This window comes from Haliaeetus albicilla, chromosome 3, assembly GCF_947461875.1.
Source record: "Haliaeetus albicilla chromosome 3, bHalAlb1.1, whole genome shotgun sequence".
Classification (NCBI taxonomy): Eukaryota; Metazoa; Chordata; class Aves; order Accipitriformes; family Accipitridae; genus Haliaeetus; species Haliaeetus albicilla.
Window position 1 is genome coordinate 41,250,610 of NC_091485.1, and position 22,615 is coordinate 41,273,224.

At 39.1% G+C, this 22,615-nt stretch overlaps 1 protein-coding gene across 2 annotated transcripts; it reads right to left on the minus strand.

Moving 5' to 3' along the window:
- Positions 1–3,984: 3,984 nt before the first annotated feature.
- Positions 3,985–20,740, minus strand: LACTB2 (lactamase beta 2). Of its 2 annotated transcripts, none has more exons than XM_069779512.1 (7): positions 20,570–20,740; positions 19,886–20,049; positions 18,452–18,575; positions 16,010–16,188; positions 11,588–11,736; positions 9,926–10,003; positions 3,985–7,503 (listed from the first exon to the last, which is right to left on the minus strand). In XM_069779512.1, the coding sequence occupies exons 1-7, from the start codon at positions 20,689–20,691 to the stop codon at positions 7,429–7,431; spliced, it is 891 nt and encodes a 296-aa protein (XP_069635613.1). In that variant the 5' UTR covers positions 20,692–20,740; the 3' UTR covers positions 3,985–7,428. The 2 variants fall into 2 exon arrangements, with proteins under 2 accessions (XP_069635613.1, XP_069635612.1); XM_069779511.1 differs by having other exon boundaries at positions 9,922–10,003.
- Positions 20,741–22,615: the final 1,875 nt, after the last annotated feature.

A 22,615-nucleotide genomic window follows, 5' to 3' on the forward strand; every position in this document is an offset into this window, starting at 1 on the left:
GGGAATATGCATTCTCCAAACCCTCACAACACATAAGAAGGACTGTGTTTCCCTTTTATTAGTTGGTGAGGACTTAGCTGCTATTTTGTTGATCGCATTCATTGGGATCTGATGACATCCATCTTGCCATTTTATTCCTAAAAACTTGATCTCCTGTGCAGGTCCCTTGATCTTACTTTCTTTTATGGCAAAACTGGCTTTCAGAAGGATTTGGATTATTTTCTTCCCTTTCTCAAAAACTTCTTCTGCTGTGTTGCCCCATACGATGATGTCATCAATGTATTGCAGGTGTTCCGGAGCTTCACCTTTTTCCAGTGCAGTCTGGATCAGTCCATGGCAAATGGTGGGGCTGTGTTTCCACCCCTGGGGCAGTCAATTCCAGGTGTACTGGATGCCCCTCCAAGTAAAAGCAAATTGTGGACGGCACACTGCTGCCAGAGGGATTGAGAAAAACGCATTAGTGATGTCAATTGTAGCGTACCACTTGGCTGCCTTTGACTCTAGTTAGTATTGAAGTTCCCAGCATATCCGGCACAGCAGCACTCAGCAGCCGTGTGACTTCATTCTGGCCACAATAGTCAACTGTTAGTTTCCACTCTCCATTAGACTTTTGCACGGGCCATATGGACTATTAAAGGGTGAATGAGTTTTGCTGATCACTCCTTGCCTCTCTAGTCAATGAATCAACTTGTGGATGGGAATCAGGGAGTCTTGGTTGGTATGATATTGCTGCGGGTGCACCTCTGTGGTAGGAATTGGCATTTGTTTTTCTTCAACCCTCAGCAACCCTGCAGTCGAAGGGTCTTGAGAGAGACCAGTCAAAGTAGACAGCTGTTTAATTCCCTCCATCTCCAAGGCAGCTATACCAAAAGCCCACCAATACCTCTTTGGGTCCTTAAAATACCCTCTCCTGAGACAGTCTATGCCAAGGATGCACGGAGCCTCTGGGCCAGCCACAATGGGGTGTTTCTGCCACTCATTCCCAGTTAGGCTTACTTCAGCCTCTAATACAGTTAACTGTTGGGATCCCCCTGTCACACCAGAAATACAGATGGGTTCTGCCCCTTTATAACTTGATGGCATTAGAGTATACTGTGCACTGGTGTCTACTAGAGTGTTGTACTCCTGTGGGTCTAACGTGCCAGGCCATCAAATCCACACAGTCCAATAGACCCAGTTATCCCCTTTCCTCCACCTGGCTGGAGGCAGGGCCCCTCTAATTCTGGTCAGAGTGTCCATTACTTGCTTCTTGTAAAATTGACTTAGAAGTCCCTTCAAGAGGATCAGAAGTAAGATCAGCTCTTCTACTCTGTTTGGAAACTGGAGCAGCATTTTTCCTGGAAGAATCCCCTCTGTGGTGGTTTTTCCTTGCAACTCATGTACCCATGCATCTAGGACTGAGGCAGGTTTTCCATCCCATTTCCTCATGTCCTCTCTGTGGTCACATAGGTAAAACCACAGGGCACCTCGTGGTGTGTACCTTCTATATTCTCTCTCTTGGGCAGAAGAACGCTCACTCCTAATAGCTGAGATACTGGTCTGTACAGGTGGGGAGTAGGACATACCCTCTTTGAATTGCTGGAAATCCTGGGGCAGCTTCTCCACAGCCAAAATGCAGGCTTCGAGGGAGGAAGAGAGATTTTCTTTGTATTGCTGGAGTTGGTGAGCCACTTCATCCACTGTCAGCACCTCTTCATCTTTCCAGGTCAGTATTGTCAGTGGGTTGGCATAGGACGATGGTGTGCTCCGTACAAACTTCGGCCACATGGGTCGTATGCATTGGACTTCATCTGGATCTCTGAGTAATTGTGCGTTGTCCAGGTCATAATAAATCATCTCTAGCATGGCTAATTCCCTCAGATATTGGATACCTCTCTCCATGGTGGTCCATTTGCCTGATTGACATATAGCATCTTCCTTGAAGGGGTACCTTTCCTTCACGCTTGACAGGAGTCGCCTCCAGAGGCTGAGGGCTTGTGTCCCTTTTCCAATTGCCTTGTCAATGCCACCCTTCCACCTTCCCTGGAAAGAAATCCCAGCTGCTTGCTTCCCTACCTTCTAATTCCAGGCTACCAGCCCCATTGTCCCAGCATCGGAGCAGCCAGGTGATAATGGGCTCATCTGGACAACGGCTGAAATCTTTTTCCATATCCTGCAGCTCACTCAGGGATAGAGATCGGGTGATTACCTCTGGTTCTGCTTCTTCCTCCTGTTCTTGTGATGACACTGGTTCATCTTCACCCTTCGCTAAGCGAAGTAAATTTTTTGTATATTTCTTCTTCTGTATGGGGGCAACTGATACTGGTGCAGGTTGGTTTGCTGGTTCAGCTGCAGTCCCTGTCACGGCGGTTGGAGTGGCCGCAGTACCTGTCACCTTGTTGTTAGATCCAGAGACCTTCTCTTCCCCTTGAGGGTACTGAGTGGTGTTGAACAGGGCTTGATAGGCATGGGCCAGGTCCAAGCATGTTGCAATAATTTGTGTCTCCCTGGAACTGTCGGGGTGACAGCATGCTTTTTTCAAATGTTCTACTAGTTTTTCAGGATTCTGCACTTGTTCAAGGGTGAAGTACCAAAACACTGGAGGTGCCCACCGCCCTAGGCATTTGCCCATACTACCCCCCACACCCTGCCACTCATAATTATCCAGCCTTGGGGCAGATCTCTGAGTGATCTTCTTAAATAGCTGTTTAACCCTAAACAAGACCTGAACCACATTCAGGAACATGCTAGTTCCTAGCACTAGGACCATGCTGGTTCAACATCCCAAGGGTATTCAAATTTTTCAAAATTCTCAAATGCCACTCTAATTAGAGTGGAGGAGAAGGGAAAGGGGAAGAAAGGTGTCTCGCCCATAGATTTGCTCCCCGAGGAGGAAAGGTAAATGGGGTAATTATTAATAGTTTCCCACAGATGGCTCCCGAAGTATAGAGGTGACGACAATGCTGAGTGCAAATGCCGGATTAGTCCCACGACTGATAACTTCATCATACCATAAACCAGTATTACACAATATATCAAAGTGAAAACCTTAATCCACCTCCCACGGATGATAAGCAGCAGCATAGGGACTATATACAGCAAGTGAGGTAATACATACCAGAACTCTAAAAACGAGCGCCACAACTCTAAGCTCATAAATCGACATTGTGACCAGTGACTATTAAACTAATATAATGAATGCTTGTAACAAATTAGTTTTAACACACTCTGGTCAGATCTGTCGTTATCTCAACCCTTCGTGTCCCACGTTGGGTGCCAAAATGGACTGTCGTGGTTTAACCCCAGCCAGCAACTAAGCACCACGCAGCCGCTCACTCACTCCCCCCCTCCCAGTGGGATGGGGGAGAGAATTGGAAGGAAAAAGGTAAAACTTGTTGGTTGAGATAAAGACAGTTTAATAGAACAGAAAGGAAGAAACTAGTAATGATAGTAATAACAATAATAAACCACCAATACTAATAAAAGGATTGCAATACACAAAACAAGTGATGCACAATGCAATTGCTCACCACTCACCGACCGATGCCCAGTTAGTTCCTGAGCAGCGATCCCCCCCCAGGCTAACTCCCCCCAGTTTATATATCAGATATGACATCACATGGTATGAAATAACCCGTTGGCCAGTTTGGGTCAGCTGCCCTGGCTGTGTTCTGTGCCAACTTCTTGTGCCCCTCCAGCTTTCTTGCTGGCTGGGCATCAGAAGCTGAAAAATCCTTGACTTTAGACTAAACACTGCTTAGCAACAACTGAAAACATCAGCGTGTTATCAACATTCTTCTCATACTGAACCCAAAACATAGCACTATACCAGCTACTAGAAAGAAGACAAACTCTATCTCAGCTGAAACCAGCACAATGAATTTATTAAATCGGGAGACAGGAATACTTGGTATCTGGAGATGATCTGGGTTACTTAAAAATACAGAAAAGGCTACAGAAATTTTTGCTTTCACACCTGGATTTTTTTTTTTTTAAATATAAAAGTTTAAACAGAACAAGCAGTCATATTTCAGTCCCAAGTTGGTTTATATCATAGAAATCTCTTTATCCCCTGGCCACACCAGTATTTTGTAACTCTAAAGTAAGCAGAACGTTATTTCAAGAATAACAATTTGAAAGTATATCCCTGATGGCATACCGTGTAGTCAGGGATGTCACATACTGCACCCAGAAAGTACATTGGGCTGAGATAAAAATTAGAATCCTTTCTGCAAGGTAGTCTTGCATCTATTTCCCACCTCAGCCTTTAAAAGAAATCAGGTCATCTCATCTCCACAGAACACAACAAACAGGACTCAACTGGGACAAGACATCCTTTCCTCAAGCTATAATCAGCAAGTGCCCTGAGCGTCTGGCTCGATGTCCTCTCGTACAGCGAGAGAGCTCCTTGGTTTCCACTTGGTTTTGTGTTTCTCCTGATGATATAGTGCAAACTACTATACTGAAATGGAAAACAAGGCAACCTGTTGCCTCATCGGAACAGTTTCCACACCTTCCTTTTATTGGAGTTTTCCCTTCTGCCGCATCATGTTTCTTAGGGCCCTTCAGGCAAAGCGGGGTAATATAAAACACCCGAGACTGCAGCCCTCGGTCTGCTGTTTGCCAATGGGTTTACTGGCCCATGTTTGCCAGGTTTCTTTCCAGATGTCCACATTTTGAAATATTAGGCTTCAAAATGATTGCATCATTTAGGAAGGAAGTTGCCAACAGTCTGAAATGGGGGAAGCTTCTGGCATCTTCTCACAGAAGCCATGCCGGTGGCCCCCCTGCTACCAAAACCTTGCCATGCAAACCCAATACACCGTTTCACATGGCAAGACTGTGGAGGATTTGGTAGGAAGCGTGTTATTGCACCTGCACTAACAGATGCAAACAGAACAATGCCCTTCCTAGTTGGGAGCCCTTCCTGAATTCACTCGTCATCAAACAGGCTTAAAGATATAACCAAGAACGACATTTTAAATGCAGTGTAAGTAAGGAAGTTAGCAAGAAACAGAATAGAAAACCCCCCAAAGGTTATAATTACCATCAAACTTCTTTCCTAGGTCTTAAACCTAATAAATGATGCTGCCTCTTAGGACAGGATCTTCAAATTAGCTGGCAATAAGGCTGGCAACACAATTTGTCCTCAGCTGTTTAAGAAGTTAATGCATCAAATGACATTTGCCATTCTAGCTTGATGAGACAGAAATTGCCCCTTCTCTTGTTTTTATTCTTAACTTTTAATGCATTCTGCACAGATGAATGTATTCAATACAAAGGATGTAAATAGGCTAATCCCCCTTTTTATACATACATGGCATAAAGCTTACATTACCACTCTTTTTAAATAAACACTTCTTCTGACTTATAATCTCATGATCAACAAGGACTCTTTAGACTTTTGCAACATGTCATAGCAGATATAAGTATCCTTTATTGTATATACATTTTAGTAACAGTGCAACCTCTGCTTTTAATATTCCAGAGACACCATACACAATCATTAATCACAAGTCTGGTTAAACTGCAATCTCCCTCATTTTTTTTTAGAATGTCAGGCATCTGCTGCAGCACAGCACAGTGCACAGAATTCTCTGATTTGTATCTTCTTGCTTTCTTTGCTGCCTGCAAGTTCCAATGATACCTGAACTGAATTCTAAAGTAATTTCCATGTATTTAAAAATGTAAGTGTAGTAAAACAGAAGAAAATGGTTCAGTGACATGTTGCCTGACAGCAGATTTCTTATTTGGCTCAGAAAGGTAATGAGACATCACCTCTTCATACAAGTTTCCTGCTGGCTTATGTTCTCAGACCTCATGACAGAAAACTGTGCCATTTCACTGATCTATTTTCCTGAAGCAAAATGACATCATTCAGAGCATGTGAATTAAGCTTTTTTAAAAAGAAAACACTGATAATTATCTCTTCATTCCTAACAATGGAAAAGGTAACTATAAATTCATGAAATAGCTACGAGAAAACAATAATTATTAATGGCAAGAAGTCCACGTGAAAGCTTCTGAGTAATTATGGAAAAACCTCAAAATGGCACTGCACAGAAAGTTAAAAGTGAGCAAGAGTCATGACATGGCCAAAAATGAGATAAATGAAGTTCACAAAAAGCATCATTTTATAGAGCAGAAAGTTATTATTTCCACTCTTCAGGTGTCTGGTTACTACTTCAGAATGTGATTTCAGTTTTGGATTGCTTGAAGTTCCTTGAAGTACTTTTGTACTGGATTTGGCTCAGCTGATTAGAAGAAATGCCGTCAACTTCATAAAATAATGATAATTATTAAGACATGCCTTAAATACCCAAACATATGCACGTTTCACAAATGAAGGCACAGGATTGAATGGTGAAAGGTTTTCAAGGATTTTCAGGGACATATATTTGTCTTTGGTAGTTTTGGTGTATTTTTTTTTTTTAAAGGTTGAGCCAGCATTAAGAAGTGTATATATCGTAAAAACTTGAATGCAAGTAATGCAAATATTTATACACTATTCTGAAAGTTTAAGTTACACAGAGAACTGAACTTGCAGTTCAATCTTCAAATGTTGTATTTTAATACACTATACAGTATCTTAACACCAAATACAACCTTTAGTGAAAATATTTGTAGTTTAAATGGATTTAATAGCAAAACTTGAAGCTTGTTAGTTATAAAGTGATAGACAAACTTAACTTCATGTGGTGTGTAATACGTATCTCAATTTATACAGCTTTTTAATCACATTCTTGCAGAATCCCATAAGATAAAGAATGCAAGCGTCTGCTCCGACTCTGTGCATTGACACTGATTAGTTAGAATTAATGAATCCTTGGGAAGAATTCCACAGAAATGGTGTTTCCACTACCATTTCCAGAGAAGTCTGGAATTACTTTCAGTGTTTGCTAAATCCTATTGCAGTGAGCAACCACCAAAGATGTGCACAGGCAGCTAAAATAGAAAAGGAATATAAACCCCAGTATTTACATCTGTTAACAAAAATAACTTGGTTTTTAGAATGTACAGCTAACTTACTAGAAAATAACTTTTTAGAAAGCACAAGCAAATGAAAACAGGTTTAGAATAACATCTTTTCAATTTTTTTTACTAGAGATTTTTTTATATGTCTGATTCATTAAGTTTATAATATTGCTTTATAATACTGTAATATTAAGTTTATAAGACCTTGCTATTTGTTTTCTGCCACTGATGATAAAGCTGGATCTTTTATAGCAGAGGTAACATTCAGTTCTTCACACTCATTCCATTTTATTAACTCAGTACCTATCAGGTCATTTTTAAAATTCCCATAAAGAAGAATATGAAAAACATTAGTTAAACAACTGTGACATTGCTTTAAAATTGTGTTACCACTTTAAAAAAAGGAAGAATTAGTTTTTATTTTACATATTGTCTGAGATCACAATTTTATTTTTTCATGCTGTAATGTGCAGATTAAAAATACTCTTGAGCAATCTTGCGTAACTTATAAATTGTTTCTCCATCTGAAGTTGGAAGATGCCTCATGTACTGTTAAGAAAAAAAAGACCAAATTAGTCACAAGCTAACACTTAGATGCTATATATAAACACTAGACTATCTCAAACTTAACCTGTACATGCATATGTATGTCTATACATGTAATTTTTTTATTAAAACTATTGGAACACTTTCCTTCAGGCCAGTTTTAATGGAAGGTGATAAACATTAACTGTTTCACAATGTAACCTAGCAATATAAAGAATGATTACTAAAAAAGGGTTTAATAATCCTGTAGTTAAAGCTCAGAATATTAAAATTTCTAGATACTAAGAAATTTGAGTTAGAGTACTTGTCGCATTTTCTGAAATATATGAACTTCAGAGAAAAAAAATCTGTGCTGCTGAATTAAGAACAGTCAAATTGTTTTTATCTCTTCATCAGCTGTGTTTTAAAAATGTGAAACAATGACGAAGATATTTATATCCAAACAAGGGAGAAAGCTTATATGCGCATATTGTGCCATGCTCCTGTACACAAGACATTATTTTTCTGTTGCAAGTGGGAAAAATCAAATCTGTAAAGGCAGTATCACACCTAATTGAAGTTATGAAACTTATGTACCACCATAAACTGCAATCCCTAGAATGAAGTGGTGAATTAATGACTGCAGCAGACAGCATATGGCCAAAATTTGCATTGAGTAACTCTCTTGTAAGGTTGTAATATGCCTGTCACATTCATTATCGATACTGACAACATGTTTCTTTGGAAAAATACTTTGTGAAAATTAAGCAGGGAGCATTATGACTGCAACTCAAGTCTTCCATAATGAGAACAAAACTTGAAATACTGCAACTCAGACTATGTGGAAAGGACATCAATCATATCAAAACTAAATGAACAAGTACCACGACTACTCAAGCACTTGTATGCTACATGCTCAGAACTAACAGAATCAATTTTATTTAACAGATGTCCTTAATTTGAACTGAAAAACGGACAAAGGTCACATGATGTTAAGTGTTTATCACAGATCTGGATCTAAGCTTGCACTTAAAAATTTAGCAACTGTTTCCACACTGCAGAGATCAGCACAGAAAAACCCCAAGTGTACTGATGAGGTTGCTTTCTTCTCCGTGAGCACAAATTGAAGATTAAAAACCAAACCAAACCAAAAAACTTTAAGGGGCACTTCTTGTGCTTCGTGGACATTTAAGATGCACACACAGAGTCTTTTGTAGGTAAGACTGCAAGTCTACCTTTTGAAGAGAAAGTTAATTTATCCACTACTTCATCTAAACAGAAAATGCTGTTGCTTGAGTTACTTTGGCAGTCAAGGGAAGGGACAAATAGTCAACAGCATCTGAGACCCCAGAGGAATCTTGTGGAGCCAAACTGGAGAAATGTGTAGATCAATAATATATGTTAATAACCAAGAACTGAGATCACATTTAAAAGCTGGTGCAGTAAGCATCACACTGGTAAGCTTCCATGGCATTCTGCAAAATATATGCTTAAAGACATCATTTTCCGAACTTCAGTAATGACTGTATTCATGTGACTCTAGTCTATTTTCTTTGAAGGAAAAGCAGGTCATTATTATTACAAAAATTAAGTCTCAATTGTTCAAACAATTAGTACCTAGCAGCTGATTTATCATTAGATAAACAGAAGGTCTAAGTTGGAAAACATACACTTATTTCATGTTGTTATTCAGGTGGGTAAATGCTGAAAATTTGAAACAGTTGTAAATATTTGTGTAATTTTTACTTGTAAGTAGACAGTCTGGGTGCAGTTACATAATGTACAGAAAGTATTTTCTTTAGCTGCTGGCTGAATAACATTTCCACATGCACATGCAATTACAGAAATAGAATACCTCACCTTGTTCACTAAAAGTAAAGGCACAAAGTAAAAACAGTAAACTAAATACAGTTGCTCTACTTAAGTATTGTACTAATCAGAAATTGTAAAAATTTACACCGAGTGATTTTAACCATCTCTAGAACACATACATACAACAATGTGCATTTACGAAAGGCAGAAATGTAAAGTGTAATCCCATAAAACACTATGTACATGCATATTTAGGTATGAATTTCAGAAAATACACGAAGGTATAAACACTAGCATTAGGAATGTATTCCATGGTATGTTTTAAATAAAAATTTAAAGGTATATGCATTGCAGTAATGTGTGGTCTAAGCATGTCACAAATATTTTATAAAGTATTTTCTAAAAGTTTGGAAATACTGTATAACCATAGGCTTTTTGTATATAATTCTGCTTCAAATTGTCCAAAGGACAGCTACTGCAACTAACTGCAGGGTTTTGGGTTTTTTTGTTTGTTTGTTTGGTTGTTTTTTTTTTTCCCCAGGAAATAATGCATTAAAATATAATGAGAAACAGTACATAGAAAATCAAAATGAAAATGACCTTCCTTCTACCCCTCTATCCACAACTTACACACTTTGCCTTCTTTTTCCAACTTCTTCAAGTGGACTAGGAGGTTATTTTCTGCTGCTGGAAGTAAATTTTCAGGGATATCCTAAAGGAAACACAAATACACATTTTGTATTTGTTTAAATATCTCCCAATTATTTTCAATATACAGAATTCATGGTTTATTAACATAGATTTTCCTCTTCTGAATTGCTCTGTTGAACATTCAGTTAGTTATATAATAACAACAAACTGAAATGAGTAAATCAATTTTACACCAGCTAAACCAGTAGCCTAATAACACATTTTTGTTTTCATTGCTTATTTTTTGCATTATCCATTTGTATTACGCAAACTTTGGCCAACACTAAGACGACTGTGCTTTTCTGAGCTTGGTCTGCACTGGGTTGTCAGTGTAGCTGAGCATTTTTAAAGACAAATTTGAAGATGCATTTCTGCACAGATACCCATCACTTCTATTCCATGACAATATTTGCATAGGTTTAAATATCTTTTAACAGTCAGTATCTGTAAATGAGTAAACAATTTAAAAATACGACAGCTTCAGGAGGACGAAATGTCTCTTAAAATTTTCCAATGCTTATTAGGTAAAAACCAATAGCATTTCTCAAAATCCCTCTCTCCAGGTCTATCATCCTAAAAGTAAAGCCTTCTTTTTGAAAATGAAAAAGTTCTTCTCCCAATGACAAGTCTGGCAGAAAAATTCACTAGAAAACTAGTTCAATAAATTGTGAATCTTTAAAAAGCTTTGAAAGATTACTTTTTTTTTTCATAATATGAAAGCTTTAGTAGTACTGAAAAATTCTTATCATATAGTGACAGGACAAGTGGTTTGGGATTTACATGAACATGTGAATGGCTGTATACTTAAAAACTGTAATTGTTCAGGCAGGAAAACTGCAGGAGCTAAACAGCCACAGGTAATGGTACATCAGCATTGCAAAATGTTCAATGTGACGTAGCCATTCTTTTGGAAACTAGAGATCAGCACAACCGTGAAAAATGAGTTGTGAAGCTGTTACAGACCTGTTCACAAACCACAGCCACTGGTAACTTTGACATCTTCCTCTGAAGCAAATGCTGCATCTCTTTTATCTCTACTTGCTAGGAGGGGTAACCCTCATACCACATGTACAAATTACCAAGGTTACATGAAGAACGATGAAGTAGCGAAGAAGTACACTTACGCCTGTCTAATAACACACGCAAGCTACCCAACTTCTGAGCGCAATATCCACCTCTGTGGAACTGCAGTTCACTTGTTCCTGATTTATAAGTCTGCAGGAGGGTGCTAGAAGTTTTAACCCATCTTTCAGGAGACTCCATACACACTTTGACAAATCAACAATTAACAGTCATCTCATACTTATCACTTAGAACCAAGCACTACAACTTTATTTTTGCTTGGCCCTATGAAACTGTGCTTAGGACCATCTAGATAGTGAAATAAAGTTTGTAAGAATCACCTGGGCCCCACTCCAATGAAGTGCTTAAACAATACAATTTAAATGCACAGTCATATATGAATTCTGAACAAGCAGAATTTTTTTTTCCTCTTTTAAAAAGCCACCATGGTCTTCACTCAAATACTTAAACTGTTACATACAATTTTATGAACATAACCTCAATTTTCTTTAGTTTGATCTAAGAACTTTTAATCAACAGTTACCTTGTATACTAGCTTTACAAGCTCCGAGGATGTATATGATTTTCCAGCATTCGTCTGGAAAACATTTAGAATTTGCTGTTCACGTGCAGTTCGGTGAGAAATGTAGCCTTGGATTCTAGTATTTGCATCACGTACTACTGGGCCATGACCTAAATCAAAACAGATGTACCAGAGCACTATTACTTAAATTTGAAATTAAGTATGCTGTTGAATAATTGAATCATTCTTATATAAACTCTGGTAGACTTAAAAGTCATAAGAAAGGAGTAGCACCTGTATGTACCACCCTGTCAGAGTATCCTTGATGTTAAATTGTAGGATGCTCTTTGCATGTTTTTTGGTTGGTTGCAGGTTTTTGTGGTTTGGTTTGGGTTGGGGTTCTTCTTGCGCATGAATAGGCCAAAATTAAGTTTGCATGTCTGCATCACAGTCTGCAATTAAAAAGCATTAAGATGGAAAGGAAGAATTATGATCTGAGACGTCTGAATGGGGAAAGGGAATACTTCAGATGGAATAAGGAAAGCAAGGGAAGACTGCTTTAGGCCATTAAAAAATGGAAAAGAGTTCACTGCTGAACGGATTTCAAAGATGAGATTCAGATTATTACCTCTATCTGCCTGTCTCACTCTCCCCAAAGGATATTGATACCTATGATTTAAACTGATATTGGTCTTTGAACAGTAGTAGCGGAGGCAAAGGACACATGTAGTACTGTCCTGTTGTGGGGCTATCTAGCAAACACAGGTGAGGGAAGTAACATCTTTAGTTGTGACAGACATACTGTACTTTATTCCCTTAAGAACATGTTTTCATAAATACGATCAAAAAAATTAATAGAGACAAATCAGCGAGCCAACTGGAATGTGTCAGGGCAGGAATAAGCAATGCACAAGGAAGGTTATATGTAGATCATTTTATGTCTGGCTGGTTAATAAACAAAATACGTTTTTTTTCTGGACTTAGTGTGGCAGATCAGAAATGTTCAACTTACTGAAAGGTCTTTGAATCAAATCAGAAAAAGGCTTAATTGGTAAAGCACTAATTGTAGAAAAATCAAATGCTGCCTCATGATACACTAAAATGACAGAAGAAATGAAAATATTTTTCAGACATGAGAGTTACATGCATAGAAATTAAACTTAATATTTTACCTATAGAGAAATTTACTTGCATGAATATTTGTCACATGCTTTTTATAGCAAGGTTTCCTGTCTCTTTGCCTGTATACCTCACCTGAAGTAACAGCAGCAACTTCCAGCTCTGCCAGTCTAAACTCCAAGTAATTTATAAAATTAGTAGAACAGAAACTACTGTAAAAAAGCCTAGCTTTCTTTTAGAAGTTATGGAGTATAATCCAAATCAGACAGTTTCTTTTGAGGTTCTCTGACTATTTTAAAAAAAATCATCATATTCTTGACTTGTGCTTTTGGGTTAACTGACTAAATGCGTTTTTAGTTTTAAGGCTTTTTAAATTAGAGCTTATTTTGCCTGAGGACAGGCAACTTATAGAAAAAGAGCAACTGATTTTTCACGATTTGAATATCTGTGAAATAAAAAAATGTCAAAAGAATCTATCCTTCAGCAAGTCAAAATATTTATGCATATCTCTACTTACACACTCACTTCAGCAGATTTGAAATTACTAAATATAGATTCACGCTTGCCTTGTGTAAAGACAGTATTATAAATAAAAGATATGTAACATGTAAATATGAAACCATACTGTCATATACACATATATTTAATGATTTCAAATATATTTAATCTGAAGCTATTGGTCCTTACAAAATAAATTACAAATATAACAGTATCTCTAGTAAATATGTTTCCACTTATAAAAACAAAAGTTTAAATTTAGAAAAAACACATTAAGATACACAGAGCAGAGACTGTAATGGTAACCGTCCATTCTCTTGCATTATCTAATGACAAAAGTCACACTAAAGTATTCAAAATTAAGGCCCACACATGGAATCACAAGGCAGTCTTAAAACCTGTCTCTGCTCTTCCAAGTGATTTAATTGACTCAGACTACAAGACCAATGTCAGTACCTGGAGTGGAACCCACATTTTGCAAAGTTAAAGGCATTTCATATCCATTACATCATCTGATCCATAGCCATTGTGTATGCATATACATACATTAAAATGATGTCAGAAACCTTGGGACTAAATCCAGATGCGGACCTTTCCCATCCATAATTTTTCAGGGACAGCAACACACTTAACTTCACCAATAAATAAATTAGTATCTGCATAAATGTAAAGTGTTTCTGAGCACATGAAATAGATCTTTCAAAACATGACCCTCTTTCCAGTAATTTAGACTTTGTATCAGACAGCTTCATATTACTGCAGACCTCTGTACAGCCCAGATGATCAGGAACAGTTTTGATTCTCGTAACACCCTGTGAAGTAATATAGATTTTCCTACTTTACAGTAAATTAAAGCACAAAGGATAAAATTGAAGAAAATAATTGGCTCATGAAATCTTGCAGAGATTCCTAACTCCAGTACCATTTTTTTCTGTATTATCAAGGATCATCGTTTATTATTACAGGATGGGGAGCCCTCTGCTGACGAAAATGCCCTTTTCTGGTCCCAAGGATTCTCATCAACTATCGGCTGCAAATAGATTGTCATGAGTATTGTGCCTGAAATAATTTCCACATTAAATGAAAAAAGAAATGTGGAAGGGGAAGAATTAGCAAAATTCAGCTACTCACACCTAGCCAGCAGTCAGCTTGTTACAAAAATTCTTGCTCCCTGTCTAATTCTGAGGCTGCAATGTGAGTGCTAAAGCATGGATGGGAAACAGAGAAACAGTTCAAGAATTAGGAAGACCTAAAACTGCAATAAAGTCAAAGTACTGAGCTTATATAGAATTTATTGGTAAAGCAAACTACCTTCTGCTATAGTTACCATTTTACTGTAGTACATACCAATAGTATAAATGATTGTTCTGATTGGGCAATAGTTATCTTTGACACAATTGCACATACATTTTGTGATGCATGGATAAAAAAAGAAAGTTGGTTCCAAATCATCTCAATACATAGCTACTCATCATTGAAAATGCGTAATACCCAACTGGCTTCCTAATTGCAAGTACAGCATGAACATACTTAGAACGGAGTAGCAAACAGTTACAGATAAATGGCACAAATATTCAACCTTGGTGAATATGTAATCTAGATAAATAATGATTAAGGAGAGAGTGAAATACAACAGATAAAATTGATAAACCTGATAGAATTTGGAATATATAGGGTTTTGGAAGGCAGAAATTCAATCAGAGGAACAGACCGTGTTTTGTAGGTATGTAAGCAAGAAAGTAGAACAGTTGATTGATCAATAGACTGAGATTCTGGAAGCTAAAATATTCTTAGTTTTACCAGTAGTTAAGTCAATAACTATGAGCAAGTCACTATTTCCCTCCACATCCATGGAATATCTATAATGATATTTTCTTACACAGCATTTTAACGCTTACATCTTAAAGCACTTAAAGAACACCTACTTCAAAAGAAGCATATTTTAAGAATGAACACAAAAGAGATTTGGTAATGCAGGCTAAACATAGATGGTTAATGGAGGAAGACAGAACTGAGAATGCAGACACCGTTGCTCAGATTGACAAGTTGAAGAAGATGAAACAGAAAAAGTCAGAAAAAATCCTGAGATGTAGCTCTGAAAAAGCAAATGAGCTTAAACCTTAGTTACATAACTAATTCTTAAAATCCAGTCGTGTCAAATAGACACATGGTTTATATGAAAAGTAAATGCATTCCCAAGGTTTGGGAGAGGTAGAGGAAAAAAATTAAAGCAAAGTCATAGACTGAATGACTCGGCAACTTTCAGAACATGATGTTGGCCTCTTGGCTTTTGTTCAAATTTAAGCTAAGTCATTAACTAAGACAACCATTTGACAGTTCTGCAGCTTCCCAAGATGAATTTGTGATTAATCTGTGCTGCAAAGGACAGATACCTCTCTCAAAAAACATTACTAGGTTACTCACACTGGCAGTGTATGTGGGGCTGCAAAGGACCAAAAGAACAACTATTATTTTTTCTTCCAGGGTAACATTAAGGCGCATGGATAGAGTAATATAAGAAAACCAAATTTGCTTATGATTCCAACAGTGAAAGAGTCTGGCCTCTGTAGGCTTTGGGCACAGAAGCACAAGATTCACCCTCAAATGGAGAAATCTCAGGAAGGAAAGATATAACTGAAAAATTTTCAAGTCTTGCAAACCACCATGCTATAAATTCATCTTAGCTTAGCAGTGGACATATATTAAGTAACAAACTTGAACTCTTACATTAGTAATGGTGTTTGATTGTATTAAGAGTTCTCAAATTCTTAGAGGTATTTAAAAATTATATAGTAAAACAGAACAGTTAAGAATAGAAACACTTACCTGGATATATTAAATCTAGTTTCATTTGTAACAACCTTTTCAGAGTTTTCATATAATCATACAGGTCTTCAATTACTGTTGTTCCTTCCCCTAAAATACAGTCACCAGAAAACACAGCATTTTCTTCTTCTAGATGTAAAGCCATATGATCATCAGTGTGTCCAGGTGTATATAAAACTCTGTTTAAAGAAAAACAACAAAAAAGCGTAAGTTTTTCATACAGCATATATGCTTCATTTTCAGAAGCTAGGAACAAAGAATGATAAAAATCACTTAGAAAGTAGCTCACAAGAACCAGAAGAAAATAGACAAAAAAGGCTGAAACCTTGACATAAACAGGGTATCACTTTATCTAATCCCAGCTGATTTTCTTATACCGCGTAGAGAACACAGATCATCATCTCTAACATGCTTTTACTTAGATGACACATCATAATAGAAGTGCATTAAGGGAGCTGGCTAGTCATGTAGAACTTGTGTTATAGAGGGCTTTACTCTGAAGCTTTAAAAAAGAAAAATTGACATGTTATTTCCAGATTGAAATGCATGAAGTTCTTGACATACACCTTGCGCTTAGCAAAAAAGGGTAAGGATGATGTTGCCAATTCTTTTGGAAATTATAAGCTTCTAGACCCAACCCAGATAAAGTTCTGTCTCCTGAAATTTATTTTTCCCTGAAAGCCCCATGACACAGTGGAGTGGAGCTGTCAAATACAACAAGGATTCATGGTCTTTTAGCTGTTCTATATGCAGGTCATTAAACATCTGAATGGTAAGGATTTAGCACCCCACAGCTTGAATGAGTATTGCATTAGAATGCAGCAAAGGGTGAATGGACAGTTGATATGTCTATAGTAACCTGAGATGCTAAGGAGCTGCACTGCAGTGTCATTTCACTACAGTTTTTGAAAGGCAGAAGGCCTCATTCTGAGGCTGATTCAAACAGTAACACAACTCAGACCAGCATCACTGCTGAAATTCATCAGAATCTTCTTATTAATGGCAGATGCATCAAAGCAGTGATCACGAACTGGCAGAGCTGGTGCCAATCACCATGTACAGGCCAATGTACTGCACTCAGCCATGTCACTGCAGGGCTGGGAGGCCAGAAGCACAGCACCATCTGATGCAATGACTTCCAGCTCCTACTGAATATTGAGTTCAGCAGAAAGCAGGTCAGCCATCGTCCTGTGGAGGCAACATAAAAATCAAGTTGATGGGTTGCATCTTGCCTTTGTAGGAAGTGGTATCCTCCAGTTCTTGATGAAACTTTACCAGAAAGCTTAACCACTAACATGGAAAAACAAAGGAAAAAGAACCCAACACTGCCTGGCACACCTTGAAAACGTGAAGGTTGCTAACTAAAATTTAACATGCAGATACTGCTGTTTCGGAACCAGTGGTGGATCTAAGAGTATCCTTTAAGTGCTTACTGAATTAACTAGGTGAGAATACCTGCTTTTAACCAAGCATAAAGTTTGGCTGCATTACCCCAAACTTCAAAATGTGCCACCCCTATCTTACTTGGATTCAAATTTAACAAGTTGTTTTCCATCTCTAAATTGCTTTTGTCCAAACATGGGCTACTTAGGGTAGTGATAGGTCTTCAATATTCAATATAATAGTCTCCATGTTTTCTTTTTTTTTTTTTTTTTTTTTTTTTTACACTAACAAAATAAAATGCTTTTGGTCAAATACATTCTTTATTTTTACATTTTTTCTTCCAGTCAGCCATCTGGCACATTCTACAAGTGGGATATAATTCACATTGAAGCTGAGGAGAAAAAGCAGAATTTGTCCTTAGAAGAGTAATGCTTTGTTAACGAATGAACTCTGGAAACAGAATGGTCAGATCTTTTTAGTGTGTGCGTGCGTGTTTGAGGCAGGGTGGCTTTCTGCTTCAGACTCATTCAAGCTGGCAAGACAGGCAATATGCCCTCTGGGAAGAAAACCCCCAAATTGGCACCCTACAAGAACCTGACAGGTTAAAGATTTAAAATTTAACATTTTAAGTATTAAATGTTTTAGTGTCTCCTTGGGAAATATTTTTAAAGTAAAAAGAAAGTCATGCTAAATAATCCATCCAGACTACCATAAACTTCCCCCAAAGTGTCATTTTTAATAGTAATTACTTAGATAAGAGTAATGAGAAAGAATGTCAAATCCTATTTGGTTTCCCAGAGGAAATATTTTTCCAGGGAAATATTCTTAATTTCTCTGCTGAGGCCAAAAACCAAAGGCTAATTCCTGATAATCCTCATTCATAAAACAATTTCTTCATATAAACGTAACCTGCTGGATCATGATAGCAAGTCTTACATGCGTAAGTGTTGAAAAGATTAGATGTATGGATTGCCAATCATTAGAAGTTAGGGTACATATATGTGCCAGAATTCTGAAGAAAAAAAGTGATTCAGCAAACTTGCAGAAATTGGTCTTTACCTGAGTGTGGCTCCTTCTGTCTGTATCACATCTCCCTCTTTAAGATAAAAATATTCACGTCCTCCTTCTATTGTTTCTTCACGATGAGGGACACGAGGAAGCTTACAGACGCGATATTCAGAGTCTATTTAAAGAAAGCAAAGAAAACAATGTTTTGAATTTGTCACTAACAAAGCTAATTCCACAGAAAGGCTACTTTTTGAACAAGTACTATTAATTATTACACAGTATGAATACAAAACTAGACACAAGAAATTCTGTACAGTAACTTTATGTTTATAAAGCAACTTTATTCCAGAGCCACAAACACTGAATAGTGAAAGCCACTGAACCTGAATACCGTACTCTGTACCAGCAGTAGTTTTGAAGACAAAAAAAGTACAAGTGAATTAATAACACCAGCAATTATTATATTTTACAAATGTTCCTTCTTGACTCATCAAGAGCCAAAACCCCCAAGTTTCTACAACACCACTAGGATTTCTGCGCTCAAGTTCTGCATGATGATTCATAGAAGTACCATTCAACATTTGCCTAACACTGGATGGAGGCTTTTTACCTGCAGCTTCCCTCAGCACCTATCATTCCAAACCGTGCATGAACTGTGAATGCCTGGGCTGAACAGCTATGGATAGCAACCTAGAAAGGTATTTATATCCCTTGCTAGTCTTTACAGCCATGCTCATGGGTTGACAAGACCAAAACTCTCACAGACACCAATGTTGTTTTCAGTAGTGCCCAGGCTTCTTTGCATATAAGCACCTGGCAACTTTACAAAATTTGATAAAGCCTGTGACAAAGTTTGTGATGAAGTCCAACGACACTAAGAACCACGTTACCCATACTGCTTATTCTCTTCCCAGATACTAAAGCAGAAATGTCCCTTACTGTTTATCAACATGAAATACACATTTTTAGATCAGAATTTACCTGCAGACTGCCCTACCCTCTTTCCCCTCATGATATGAGGCCTACGAATTTGTCACCAATTACTAATGGTCTGTGTAAGGAATCTCAAAGTTATGCATGTTTCTTTTTCAGAGATTAAATTATTTATTGTTTTTACATAAGTGAAAATAATGGTCAATTTGTCATTACTGTCAATGTAGAAAGGAAGGAGTTTCAAGTTTTTCTCAAATCTCTTAATATCATGTAAACTGCTGATGGTAATTCAGGTTCTTATTAATCACACATAAGAAAAACTGACTATGAAGATATGCACAGGTACTGAAGAAAAACTACAGTCTACAACTACAATATCAAGATTATTTGTTGCTCTCATTCTATGCACTGTAACAGTATCATGAAATTACATGTAGTTTATATGGAGGTTGCAAAAGAATAATCCAGCTGATTTGCATAGAAGCACTCTGTAAAAGTTTTTTCTTGCCACATATGTAACATTTTCAACAATATCTGAAATCTCTGGCCTACCATTAGGGATGTTTTTGCAGATATCAGGTATTCCACCACTATGATCATAATGCCAGTGAGTCACTAAAATGTCTTGAATTGAGACGCTGAACTCCGACAGTGCCTGCTTTAAACAGCCAATATATTCAGGAGTAGCTGGCTCCCCAGTGTCAATAAGGACTCTTCTACACATGGACGAAAAAAAACCCAACAAACAACAGTGAGAGAGTTTAGAGTGCTCATGTGACAGTTAAAGAGCGCTAAAGAACCCAGCATTGCACAGGAATGTGGCAGTAATGGACGCCATCTCTTTCCCTCGGTGATACTCTACCCCCGAGGCATAACAATTTACAAAGAAGGATAAATAATAAATTTAGCACACACATTTTCAACTCGCGGACACGTCGCGGGAACCAGCGTTTAGCCCCGCCGGGGAGCTGCGAGGCCCGAGGCAAGGCCCCCACCCGCTTCCCTCACGGAATGCCGCGCCTCAGCCCATCAGTCGCCCGGCCGAGGCACACACCCCGCCCGCCCAAGCCGCCTCCGGGCGCCGGTCCCGAAAACCTAATGCTGTACTTTATTATTATTTTTTTTCCCCTCCTCTTTTTTTACCCAACTAAGGGACTTCGGAACAGCCCGGTGTCCGCCTCTCGAGCCGGAGGCAGCGCCCAGGCCCCCTCCCCCGCCGCCGAGCAGGGTCGTTACCTGGGCCCGGTGCCCACCAGGTAGGTGTTGGTGCCCTGCAGCGTCATGGGCCCCGGGTTGCAGCCCAGTACCCGCACCACCCGCGACGAGAGCCGCTCGATGCGCGGCAGTAGCGACGCCATCGCTGCAGCGGCACCCCGCAAACTCCCGGCTCGGCTCGGCTCGGCTCGGCTCCGCTCCCCTCGCACCACCACGGCCACCGACGGGCGGCGGCGGAAGCCGCTATTCGCCCTGCCCCGCCCCCCGGCGCCGGCCGCGAGGCTTTCCGCCCGGTTGTGAGGCGAACTGCCGCCCTCAGTGAGGCGGCTCCTCCCGGCCCGCGGCCACCGTTTTCGCTTAAAGGAACACGGCGGGTTTTCGCTTAAAACTCGGCCTCTCGGAACAAACGCTGCGGTAATTCAGTGGAGTAAAGGCGATGTTGTCCTTCGACGGGTCGGTGCCTCGCTGCTGCCCAGGGAGAGGCAGGTCCTGCTCTGCTGGCTTCTTCCTAAAGCCGGGAGGAATTTGCTGTAGCTACAGCTGCATCGTCTGTCTATTCTGAGAACATGCCCACTTAGAGCGTATGTAAGAGCTGTATGCGCTCCTGTATGGCTTATAGGAGCTATCTAGGATTCGGCATTTTTAAGAGAATTGGGGAGCTACTGGAGAGTGTCCAGCGAAGGGCCACTAAAGTGATGAAGGGACTGAAGCATCTCTTCTGTGAGGAGAGGCGGAGTGAGCTGGGACTGTTCGGCCTGCAGAAGAGAAGGCTCAGGGGGTCTTATCAATGTTTTTAAATACCTGAAGGGAGGATGCAAAGAGGACAGAGCCAGGCTCTTTCCAGTGGTGCCCAGTGACAGGACCAGGGACAATGGGCACAAGCTGAAGCACAGGAGGTTCCCTCTGAACATCAGGAAACACTTTTCCCTGTGAGAGTGACCGAGCACTGGCACAGGTTGCCCAGAGAGGCTGTGGAGTCTCCATCCTTGGAGATACTCAAAAGCCATCTGGACACAGTCCTGGGCAGCCTGCTCTAGGTGGCCCTGCTTGAGCAGGGGGTTGGACCAGATGACCTCCAGAGGTCCCTTCCAACCTCAGCCATCCTGTGATTCTGTGAAATTTTGCCACTGTCATCCAAGTAGTAATACCGTGTTTGCGAACAGCATTCATTCTAGAGCCTGCAAGGTGCTGAAATTCACCTGTTTGGCTTTGCAGTGTCCCCTCTGAAATGCTTGGTTAGTTGCCTTTCAGCTGGCATTGTTAGAGAAATTAGAGCAGACTTGTTCTTTCCTTAAAGTACCTGTAAAGGAAGAATAAAGATAACTTAACCTGAAATTAAAGGAAGTAATATTACTGTGGACAACTTTACCAATATTAGAATTTCAAATATTATCTGATTTTTTTATACCTATATAAAATCCTATATATTACCTGTAACAATAAATGTAAATTTATAGGTTGATCATAGCAATACAAAGCACAAAAAAGTGTTTGGTGGTAGCATATTTTTTGCGTAAATGTTTTTTTCATTATGTGAAAATAGAGTTGCAATGCTTATATGTGATCTCAGGCCATTTCTAGGATTCGCGTGGGCAAACAGTTTCCCACTGTCTTCTGAAGGGGGAGAAATCCCCAAACATGATCTTGATATGAAAACTTCCAAAAGACTTGTTAGATACAAACAACTTGGAGTACAGTGTGGAACTGAAAAAAACCAACTTCGTGGCTTCAACAGAACTTTGTAACTTCATGAAACTTCAAAGTTTAAATTTTTTGGTTTGCTGAAACACTAATGTGGCCAAGTAATACATGCAATACATGCCGGGAGATAAGCTATTAAAGGCTTTGACATACTAACAAAGGTCTGCATCTTGCCATGCATGACAAACTGGTGTTCCCCACTCTAACACTACGTCTCTTTCCTCCTTTCCCCATTGCTGGTTCTCAGTTTGCCACAGATCCACCTGATGCGTTTGGCTTCCTGGGCAGCGTGAGGCAGAGGACTGCACGAGGCAGGGAGGCAGCTCTGAGGTAGGCCCTGCTACCTGCCTATCCAAGCTGCACTTG

What these genes read in the sequence shown, in the direction of transcription:
- LACTB2 (XM_069779512.1), bottom strand. Translation starts at nt 20,691, where the DNA reads ATGGCGTCGCTACTGCCGCGCATCGAGCGGCTCTCGTCGCGGGTGGTG. An exon ending in CTGGTGGGCACCGGGCCCAG is followed by an intron (nt 20,050 to 20,569) that starts GTAACGACCCTG and finishes GTCCATGTGTAG; the next exon opens with AAGAGTCCTTATTGACACTG. An exon ending in CTGCAAAAACATCCCTAATG is followed by an intron (nt 18,576 to 19,885) that starts GTAGGCCAGAGA and finishes TTCTTTAAATAG; the next exon opens with ACTCTGAATATCGCGTCTGT.